Source organism: Stegastes partitus, unplaced genomic scaffold (assembly GCF_000690725.1).
Source record: "Stegastes partitus isolate 25-593 unplaced genomic scaffold, Stegastes_partitus-1.0.2 Scaffold201, whole genome shotgun sequence".
Lineage (NCBI taxonomy): Eukaryota > Metazoa > Chordata > Actinopteri > Pomacentridae > Stegastes > Stegastes partitus.
This window is the reverse complement of record NW_007577932.1, coordinates 283,066-294,727: the sequence shown is the minus strand read 5'-3', so window position 1 is coordinate 294,727 and position 11,662 is coordinate 283,066. Positions and strand designations below refer to the sequence as shown.

Here is an 11,662-nt window from a genome sequence, read left to right as displayed (position 1 = left end):
GTCTGCGAGTCCCTCTGGGGGCCGGACCCGGGCCGGCGACGGCGGAGCCCCTGTGGAGCAGGGGATGCCAATGTAGTCTGGGGCTCAGAAGCATGAGAAGCTGAGGCAGTATGCTGGCCAGGAAGATCTTGATTTGGGTCAGGCAGGTCCCAGCTTCTCCATCCGGTAGAGACGGCGTCGACCCGCTCGAAGACACGGACAGGATCTGAGACGGCGTCGACCCGCCCAGGAATGGCCAGAATACAGGACCGGTGTGACGGACGCGGCGGGACCTCTGCGGCGCTGGGAGCGGCGAGGTCTGGCGTTGCCGGGAGCCACGCCTCTTCCTGGACAGTCTTCCAGGAAGTGGCTCTTTAGAGTCAAAGTGGCCAGGTTCAGTTGGAGAACTGGGTGATAAAGCCTCAAAATTGTGTAAACCCAAGGCTCTATCCAACAAAAAGGAGGTCAGCTCACTAGAGGAGATGCTCACGGGAGTTGACTGTCGGCTTCCTCTGCGTCCGGAAACCTCGCTTTCCACTAGGTGACGTTTTAAAGGCCAGGCGGGTTCCCCAGAAGGGAGACTTACAATCATCAGCAGAGATATCAGGGGGGGCAGGAGTAGTGGAGTTTGTTGGTGGTGGAGAGACATGTTTGTTCACCTCCTGGTTAACAGAGAAAGGGGCTGCAGGTCCTGGGTTGTCAACAGGCTGCAGGCTCACCGTACCCAGACTGCAGAGAGAGGGCTCAGGGCCTGTAGGCTGAAAGCTAGCCACCTCTGGAGCGGGAAGGGAGCCAGCAGGCTGGGAACCAGGGGGGCCAATAAAATCAAAGAGGAACTCAATTGGGGGAACCCAGGAGCAGACACAGATCAGGCTGACAGGCAGGTACAGTGCAAAGGGATTTTAATAAGGCAGAAACAAAACTGAAAACTAAATACAAGGGTGTAGACTAAACAGAGTGGGAACAGAACGAAACAAATAGACAGAATTCAAAAAAAGGACGAAACTACAAAACCAGAGAAAACTCCAACTAAGAACGGAGGGGGAACCCAACGGATTCTAAGTTACAAAAAAACAGGAAAACTCACACAAACAGGAATACTCACGAAGGAGGGAAAACAGAGGGGGCAGACAGGCTCAGGGAAATCCAGGGAGAGGCGAAGTGGAGACTGGCAGAAACGTGCAAATGTAATGTCTATGATCCGGCGGCTTGTGGTGGAATGAACCGAGTATTTATAGGAGCAGTGGTGATAGTGTGCAGGTGAGTCCAAAGTTGCAGCTGAGGGTGATTGTCCTGATTAGAGCCAAGATGCACAGGGGCAGAGAGGGAGAGGCAGACAGGAGGGAGGAGAGAGGGAGAAAAAGAGGGAGACAGGCAAGGGCTGGGGGGTCATGACATACAGAGTAAGTGATGGTACAAAATTAGGATGAATTATGGGACGTTGTAAAGCATATTTGGCAGCCCGAGCTCCTCACTTCAGCGCAGATCGAATCCTCTGGAATGCTTGAAGGATGCTGATTAACGAAGAAGTCCTTGAGGTAGATAGCGCTTTTACAATTAACTTTGTGTTTTCTAATGCTGTACTCGCATCAGTCCCTGGCAGGCAAGAACAGCTGGGAGATGGCCAGTTTGGACATGGTGGTAAACTCTCCAAGGTTCCCAGTGTTTGACCTGGTCAAGGGCAAGCAGTACTGCTTCAGAGTGCGCTCCGTCAACAAGTACGGTGTCAGTGACCCCTCCGAGCCGAGCGCGCTGATCTCCCTCGGAAAGCCACAAGGTGAGAGAGAGAATGTGTTACGTACTGGGACCCATTTATTACTCTGCTTGTTGTAAAGGTCAGTTAAATTTTGAAGAGCGACTCCCTAGTTCAGCATTTCCCTATCTTACTGCATTGCGCCCACTTAAGCTGTGCATACAGAGTTTTGTAATACAAAGGATGATCATAACAGACATTGTGGATATGTTCACATAAGGTTTCTGGGGATTTGCGCTCAGTCTATCAGATTAGCTGTATTTCTTATTGCTGTCCACAGATTTAGAATCTGAACAGTCAAATTGTTAAAAAGGCTTTCGAGCTCCTTTATTACAGCTGCAACCGACAGTGATTTTTGAATTACTCAATAATCTGCTGATTAATTACTCAATAATTGTTTAGTCTATGATATGTCCCAAAATAGTTAAAGAGAATTACCCGTCACAAAAAACTGACATCATCTCCATTATCCTAGACAGTTCAGTGTCATGTGCAAAAGCAGAAGCTGCAAATCATTGTAAATGAGAAGCTCGATAAAAGACAAAAGCAATTAATCATGTTTTTTTTTACCAGTTCATTTCTGACTAATCACTTAATCAACTAGAAATGTTTCATGGTGGGATAAAAATGATCGCTCAGAACAGCTTTGTATTGATTTCCTTCCCTCTGCGGGAACACGTGGACCCAGCAAAGTGCCCCTCACAGCGTAACAGAGCCACAGAATCCCTGCAGTTTCCTTCCATTTGTTACACACCATCTATAGGCTAATTGTTTTAAGGCCAGAGTTAATGAATTAGTGCTCGTTTGAAGGTGCATTTCCTTCCTCTTAAAACATTTGCAAAGCTAATTTTTCCACTTCCCTGTCTTTGCTGGTATGTTGGTTTGTGTCTTGGTGCATTTCTGCCACCTGTAGATCACAATAAAAACACAACAAGGAGCCACTCGTAAAATCCTTGTATCATAAAGTGGCTGTAGGTAAAGACTCCACAATGTCTCATTTGGGTGTTAAAGACAGCGATACTGTAATATAAAATCAGTATCTGACTCACAAAGCAGATTTAGAAACGTCACAATTTGAAGTGCATTCATCTTCATTTTGAAGGCCCCATCCAGTAACAATCGATGTATTTCTTACCCTGTTAACACGTCCATATGGTGTTTATACCGCATGACATGATCAGAATAAGAAGTCAATGCTATCGATGACTATTTCCACCAGGACACCACAGTGTATCAGTGACAGCCTCAAAAACACAGATTCAGACTTCTGTGGTTTCATGTCGCAAAAATAAAAAAAATCTCTTTAAGTTGTAGGGTGGAGCTTTCTGCACCAGCGTTACTCTTCAGAATCACATTCTGGTTTTAGCATGTGTGCTTGAGTTACTCCGATATCCCAACTTGAGTATTTCACAGTGTCTGTGCAAAGTCACAGGTGAGCTGGTGTGCTCCAGCTGCTGTAAGTGAGGCAGGTACTTTATAGATCTGCACATCCTTGACATTGTAGTTACGTCGATGCCATTTTAACGTCTGACAGGATTCTTTTTATGGACAGTTCTAATTTTGATAAATATAAATGGCTTTTTAGGGGTTTATTCAATGACCACAGAGGGAATACTAAATTAATTAAATGAGTCCCTTTTTTTTGCAGTCACCGTTCATTTGACTTTTTCAGGTTATCTTAGTTTTAGCTGATGAATTTCCATCTGATTCCCATCAGCTGTGCCGGCTCCACCTCACTCCGTCTTGGCCATTAGAGACACAGACACCTCGGTGCTGCTCCAGTGGAAAGAACCCAAAGATAAAGACGACATCCTGGGGTATTACCTGTACTACAGTGAAGCTGGCAAGCAGGACTGGAAGACTGTTAACAACAAGCCTACTACCAAAACCAGGTAAAGGTTGAGGATTGTAATACGTTATCAAAATGAAATAGATTAGAATAGATTTCCATTTCCAGCTAATTATGTTGTGCTAACGATGAAATAATTGATCATGATTCAGCCTGTCTCGGCGTCAACTCTTTTCAGGTTTACCGTCCACGGCCTCAAGACTCAGGAGGAATACGTGTTCAGAGTGAAGTCTGTGAGTCGAGCAGGAAATAGCAGCTATTCAGATGAGTCTCAGCCCATCATGGTCAAATCAGCCATTTGTAAGTGCACCTGCCAAAAAGGACACTAAATCTAAACTTCAAGTCAAGCATCAAGGACTTTCTAAACAGTTTGTGTTGCTTTTACTAACACGAGGTCACTGTGGAAATAAATTCTAGAGCTCTTCGTTTGTATAATGTGACAACGCTTAAAATAGCTGTTCAGATATATTATTAATGCAGCGTGTTACATCATAGACGCGCTCAGGTTGCATTTATAACACAACTTTTCATGATGTTAAACCTTTTTGCTAATTGTTTTCAGTTTTAACTTGACCTTAAAGCCCATTCACAAGAATCAAACAGATTTATTCGTTTTCGTAGTTTTCTTTCTCGGCCTCATGAGCTCCGTGTCTCAATGCAAGCGTCTCATAATACGACACAACAGAGTATTTTTAACATTCACCTTAAGGAAACATTTGTCATAGAGTGTCCTCCACATATTTACAGCTGTTCAGGTAACAGCCTCTGATAATATGCTCTCTGCAGCCCGCAGTAGAGTACAGTGATGACTCATTTCACTTGCCATTCACTGCCAGAATAATCTCACATCTATCCTGCCACTCTGCCATTACCTGGGGGATAATGGCTCGAGTCCAATTCTTTCTGAGGAATACATTTTTATCAAATAGAATATGAGCTGAATATTTCTTCCACTCGTACCTGAGAATGCTTAATGCGGATCTAGTCAGGAATTTGCCGATCTAGACTGACGTTAAAGTCAGCCGGGGAGTTATTGGCATTTTTTGGTCTATTTAGCACCAACGGGATGCCTGCTGAGATCACCGCCTGTGATTTATTTCTTCTCTTTTTTTTAAATTCTCTCTGCTCGTACAGATGTTCCTTCTGCTCCCTCTGCCATCGCCCTGCTGCTGTGCACTGGATCGGAGATGGTGTTGGGCTGGAGGGCCCCCTCCTGTAATGGGGGAGACCCTGTACGTGGCTACTACCTGGACAAGAGAGAAAAGGGCATGAAAGTGTGGAGAGAGGTCAACGTCAAGCCTGTCAAAGAGAGACAGTTTAAGGTCAGTGATTTTCTCAGTGCTAAATGGATTCCTTGAACATTTTGTGCAGACATTGATGCTGCCCAGAGGATAAATACTACCGACTTTATTGACTTTTAATCCAGCAAATTAGCATTTTTGGACTTTTAAGTGTCTTGACAGCTATTCGATAGATGAGCACCAATTCCAGACAATCCTTTGGTGATTTTTAGTGAACATCTATTGGGTTGCCATGAAATGCATGAGAAACTATTGACATTTCCTTCAGAAATCAGCTCTGCTTTGTGTTTTATGCTAATTTGCGAGCCTTAACATGCTCAGCTCAGGTGAACAGTAACAGGATGGCAAACATTATCCCTGCTCAACACAAGCACTGGTCTTACAAGCATGTTGGCATCTCGATGTCAGCATTTATACCAAACACTGCACCCTCACAGAGCTGCTTGTGTTTCCAGGTATAGATTTTTTCTTCTCTTATCATTTGCATGAAACACTGTATTAAGAGGCTTTTACGTGAACCTGCAGAACCCTGGAAAGTTGACAGCATGAGAACAAAAGAGAAAACAACAAGCAAGCATCTGTCAATCCAAACCATGAAGAGATTTCTAGTGGCTTACTACCACCAAGGTCATTTCAGTTAATTATTTTTAATATAAGTTATCTCTCCGTTTTACACTTGGCTCAGAAATAATAGCAATAATGGCTAAAGCTCATTCAACCGCATTGGCTGTGTCACTAGGCAACAAGCAGTGTCCATGGAGACCCGGAGGAAAGTTAAATCTTTAACCTGATTACAGGTGCTCCGTAATTAGACTTCGTGCAAATATGTTATGTGTGAGTGGTTGTTTTTAGCTCCTGGGAAAAACAAAGACAAAGCCAATTAGAAGGAAAATGACTGTGCCACTCTATATCAAGATTAGCCTTACATGTGGCGGAGCGCAGAGTCTTGAGGATTAGAGACCCCATTCTGCTGGAAGGAACCCTCTGATGAGAACATGCAGCGCCCCCTTTTGGGCTAAATGAAGACTTTTAACAACATCACTACCTGGAGAAGCGCCGTCTCTATTTCCAACACGACCTGTTATTTGAATCAAGCTGCTGGATGCAAATCATAGCAGTTTGATTGTGCTGTGATTTTGTGCTCAGGGCTGCTTTTCTTTTGCACTTATTTACATCATTTTTGTCTTGAAAGCGTCTTTACTTTAGCTGTCAGGACCGGACATCACTGATCCTGCTTTATTAGAACACAAATAGATGTAAGCCTGTTGTGTTTTCCTCTTTTTCCATCAATAATAATAATAATACGTTTTATTTAGAGGCGCAATTCAGGACACCATACATACATTACACAAACTGATTGAAAGAAACAACATTAAAATAAATGAAACAGACGGAACAATAGACTTCAGGTGGAGTAGGCAGTCCTAAACACATGAGTTTTATGTTGTGATGTGAATTGGGGGAGTGAATCGATGTTTCTGAGTTGGGATGGTGGTGAACTCCAGAGACTGTATGCTCTGCTCCCCGTGGTGGTGAGACGGGCGGAGGGGACGGACAGGTGCATGGAGGAGGAGGATCTGAGGGAGGGAGTGTGGACATGGAGGAGGTATGGGGGAGGCAAGGTTGTGAATGACCTTAAATGTTAACAGGAGGATTTTGAATTGGATGAAGTGGAAGCCAGTGGAGCTGTTGGAGGACAGGAGTGATGTGGTGGATCGAAGGGGGGGTTCGGGTTAGGATGCGGGCAGCTGAATTCTGGACCAGATGAAGTTTATGGAGGGATTTGTGAGGGAGACCAAAGAGGAGAGAATTACAATAATCCTGACGGGAAGTGACGAGACTGTGGACAAGGATGGCAGCAGTGTGGGGCGTAAAAGGAGGGACGAAGGCGATTGGTGTAGGTGGAAGTAGGGAGACCTGGTGATGTTACTGATGTGGGCTTGGAAGGATAATGTACTGTTAAGGATGACATTGAAGGTAGCATACGGATAGGTTTTCTTAATTACTGTTATGTTGTAGTTGCTTGAGGTTGAGCTAATTTTAACTACTTTTCAACAACTTCTGCAACACAACTTATATTCTTTATTTCTACTAAAGACACTGAGAGGAAATCTTTTTAAATGCTAAGAACACAAACCACCCTATTATTCTTTAATGTTATTAATCCCTTAACCTGTGAAGGAAAAAGGTTTCATTGCCGTCTGATGAATATAGCGGAGAACTAGAAAAATAGCAGAAAATGGATGTAGCCAAGCAAGGCCAAAATTGTGCTTAATTCCCAGAGGTGTCTTATTATAAGGTTGTTTAATGAGGCAGGGGTCCAGTGTTTAGTCTTTCAGCAGTCAGACTTGCTTATGCCTCTCTGATAAAGCGGCATACAACAAGGTGACCCACTGGAGGATGAAAAATATTCGCCAGTTAATCCAATGCAGCCTGTTTGCCATCTAGTGGATGAAAGTTGCATTTTCTTGCACTCATTTCACAGACAACCTTTTTGCATTTCTCAGGGTGGACTGTACATCGATCTGATAAGAAGCTTGTCGTCCAACCTAAACGTGGTTAGAGCAGGATCTATAGATAATGAAGAGGGTGGCAGGTGTGGAGGGTGGGGGGTGGCCATTTTTAGATAGTGATTGCTATTACTGTGAAATAAGCTCCCTATGGTTGTGTCAATTAGTTGCCACAGAGTGACTAAAAGCAGCAGCAGAGGTTCACAACTGTTCACGGACGCGATAAGGGCCTTAAAGTCTAAGTGGCTCTGAATAGGAAGATCAATGAGCAGATCAATAAGCTGAATCCCTTTTCGCCCCAAAGCAAAAGTGTCTCAGGGGCTCAGGAAAGTGCTGTGGCAGCAGCAGCAGCAGATCTAATACTTTGTTAAATGCATTCTGGAGTCAGGAGGGCTCTAACTGTACAAGCGGGGAACTTTTGCTCCTGTATGATGTGACAACTCCTCTGTGTTTTTCTTAAAAGCAGCGAGAATGCCAGTGAGACATGAGTCACTTTTATGTAAATGACATTTTTATTTTTTTTCATAATTGCTAAAGCCAGATACAGAACACTGCATTTATATTTTTGAACAGCTTTAGGAAATCAAAAAAGAACATATTGTGAAAAAGCAATTTAAGTAGGACTAATATTTCATATACCACAGACAAAACATGTGCTACATTATACTGGAGAAATCAGAACAACTATGAATTAAATAGCCCACTTAAAATGCATAAAAATTGAACACATATTCTAAATATTCTGTCAGGTAAAACACAATAAAAGAGGAATCTTTTACTTTCTGCTTCTGCTAAATCACACAAATGTTTGTTTAATATGAATGTCTGTCCTTAATTTTGCTTTAAAGAAAAGGTTTTCAAACCATTTCCTTACAAACTTTCGTAAAAGCTTATATACAATAAAATTCATCTGCTCCTGCAACCACCATTCTTTGCTGGAGCTAATCAGCATTTTTTATGCATTCTGTAGGTTTGCAACCTGACAAGTGGAGATTTCTACCAGTTCCGTGTATTCGCTGCCAACGTGGTTGGCATCGGGAAGCCCTCTGAGGCCAGTGAAGCTTTCCTGTGTGAAAAATGGACAATGCCAGAGCCAGGTGACAGTGAATTTTCTTTACAATTCAAGTGCATTGCTAAAAACAAAACATATGGAGTAGTGAGAGTGCCAAATTACAAAATTAAATGAATAAAAGAATAATAAAATAAAAGTGGAAATTAAAAAAAGAATAAATAAAAAAAAGAAAGAAATAATGTGGCGATATAAAGCAATATTAATCAAAAATGAATCCACAAAAGAAAAGGCTAATAAAAGTAGAAATATAAAGACAAATACATAAAATAAAATAAAAATTTTTTTAAATTGTATAATTTTCAATTAAAAAAAAAAATATATATATATATGATAAAAATAAATTAAAATAGATTTTCAAAAATAAAAAAATATATTGTTATTTTATTATTAATTTATTTATTTGTCTATATTTCTACTTTTGTAGCCTTTTCTTTTATAGATTCATTTTTGATTAATATTGCTTTATATTGCCACATTATTTATTTTATTTATTTATTCTTTTTTTTTCCACCTTTAGTTTATTTGTATTTTTTTATTTATTTATTTTTGTAATTTGGTACTCTCACTACTCCATAAAAACAAAAACAAAACAAAACAAAAAAACAAATCTTCACATCTGAATGTCTAACAGTTGTCGTTACTTACTGCTGGGATATTTATCTGAACATCCCTTCCAGACATTTTCTAGGACATAGAAAAATATTTACTCTAAATAATAATTTGTGTCTGTGATGACTCTTCCCAAAAAACAATCTTTCTTGAAATTGAAAACCTATGATTGTACAAATATTTTATATTCCACGCTCCATGTGAGCACACTGGAGGTTTCATGTTCCCACAACACACTTGTATAAGATGCATATTGGAGAACAACTGGCTTTCAATACCAGTTGTGACATCGTGCACTTCAGCATAGAGAACATTTCCCAGACTGATGTGAAAGGTCTTTACATACATCATTCTGTATCGTTAAAAATCAAGCATGCAAAGGAGTTTACAAGTTGAGTCACTTATTTCGAACTTATTCAGTTATTTAAGAGCGTTGGGAGTTCGAGCCTCTGTCAGTGGCTTCCTGACCTGCAGTTTCTACTATCTGTTTATTGACCCTGGCTTGGGAAGGGAGGTGAGATGAATAAAAACACCATCCATCAACTGCAGGGGCAATTACCACTCTCTGCCATTTTATTTTTATTTAAATTGCCCCATTAAAAATGTATGCGGTCATCTCACAGCAAAATAAACAGGTCAGGTATGAAGTGGCAGAAAAAAGCGGATATTTGCATATTGTGCTATTAAAGTGCAAAATAGTAGCAGAAGTCAGCGGTCAAGTGGCTAATAAGGTAGATGAAAAAATGTCTAAAATACCTGCCTCACGTTGGAAAAAGTTGGAGGAATACATTATATGTTGCTGATGTATGACTTGTCCTCTAATGGTGGCTGGTATCACAGCAAAACACTGAATATGCCACAACGAAATAAAACAGAACAACAGGAATCAGGAAGTTCCATGAGCAGCACAATAATAAAAGGATGTAGGCGACTATTAAATCAGCTTCACTCAGATCAACCAAGCATTTAGGCAAATAGAAATAAATTGGTTGCTGTCTTTTAAATAAAAAAATCTATTAGTTACACGATAGGTTAATGTCAGCCATAATGTTAATGTAGTTACTGTAATAGAAATCGTGACCAGCTTCTGTAATTATCAATAATATTGCATATATAGTGATGTTTTACTCGAGTACCATCGTAGGAGAATATTAGTTGTTCACACATTTATTAATTATTTTTACTTGAAAAACACAGGCAGAGGAGGTGAAGTTAGGTTTTTTTCAGCCCTCAGTGGTGTCTGCAGGTATTCTTCTCAGGATAAATGTTCCCTAACAACTTCCTGCGACTTATAAAGATAGCCTGCATCTATCTTAATAGGCAAACAAGCTCTAGAAACACCGGATGCGCCTTTTGCTGCTGCTTCAAGCGCATAATAACCGGAGAAGACTTAGAGAAAATGTTCACATTTTTAATATCTCCCGTCTTTTCTCATTTGACCTGGAGAGTGAGACGACACCATCCAGAGAGATTTAAACAATATAAGCGTGCATGTGTGAGTCCCATTATACCAAAGAGCATATGATTTTGAAAACACACACACACATGCACACACAGAGTCGTCCTCCAGTCGCCGGCCCACCAGTTCTGGCCCTGCTCATATCAGACTCTTGTGCCATTAATATTGAAAATGGAGAGAGGCTCTCTCAAATGTGCCACTTTGAAAGCGCAGCTCGTTAATCTTGGCAAATGGGCTTTCCTCTGTGCCATTAATAATTTAAAAGTGACCGAAAATCATTAGGCAAATTAACTACCATGTGCCGGCATGAAGTCAGTCGGGGTAGATTAAGGAAAGTCACTGCACTGATTTCGACCTCACGGTTATTTCTGGTTTGTTTTGGCGTGACTTTACATTGTTATAAAAACATGTTTGCTTGGTTTAAATGTGGGAACCGTCTTTCTTGTTGATTATTTCAATGTGATATGATGCTATGCTTTTTTGTTATATGTCCCTGCACAAAAACTATGTCCACAACCTTTGCTTCTTTCTCTCAGGTTGCCCCTATGACCTGGAGGTCAGGGAAGTAAGAAACAACTCCCTGGTGCTCTTATGGGCGGCCCCACTGTATGAAGGACGAAGCCCCGTCACTGGCTATCTGCTTGAAGTCAGCCAAGGCGACCAATCAGACGACTGGGCTGCTCTGACTGACGGTGCAATCTGTGATACACGCTACAAGGTGAGTAAAACCCTCAACATGTTCAGGATTTGTTCATGAGTCACGATTTACATGTCACATCAAGAATGATTGTTATTCATAAAAACCATCTGGCAGAAACTTGCGCCCCAGAATTCTTTATGTGTCTGCAGGCCCAAATGTTTAAATAATCCCAATGAGTTATGACAGCGACTGGTGAATCTTTAATGTGCTTCCTATGGCATCCAGGTGTCGGGTCTGCAGCAAGGTCAGACGTACCGTTTCCGTGTATCGGCTGTCAATGAGGCTGGAGTGAGTTGTGCTTCTCTACCGACTGACTCCATCACAGCCATGACGAAACCAGGTCAGACATCCTGGCTTTGGATTCACAGTTCAAATACTGCAAATGAAAATCCAGTATTTAATAATGGAACAAAGAAATGCACATTCATTC

At 41.5% G+C, this 11,662-nt stretch overlaps 1 protein-coding gene across 1 annotated transcript in view; it reads left to right on the top strand.

Annotated features, from left to right (window-relative positions):
- Positions 1-11,662, top strand: part of myom3 (myomesin 3) — a 70,848-nt gene that overhangs the window by 48,024 nt on the left and 11,162 nt on the right. Inside the window, exons 15-21 of the mRNA XM_008280598.1 lie at positions 1,573-1,756; positions 3,450-3,624; positions 3,760-3,881; positions 4,716-4,903; positions 8,363-8,489; positions 11,069-11,250; positions 11,458-11,572. Of these exons, the coding sequence (XP_008278820.1) occupies positions 1,573-1,756; positions 3,450-3,624; positions 3,760-3,881; positions 4,716-4,903; positions 8,363-8,489; positions 11,069-11,250; positions 11,458-11,572 (1,093 nt within the window). The remainder of the gene's footprint in view (positions 1-1,572; positions 1,757-3,449; positions 3,625-3,759; positions 3,882-4,715; positions 4,904-8,362; positions 8,490-11,068; positions 11,251-11,457; positions 11,573-11,662) is intronic.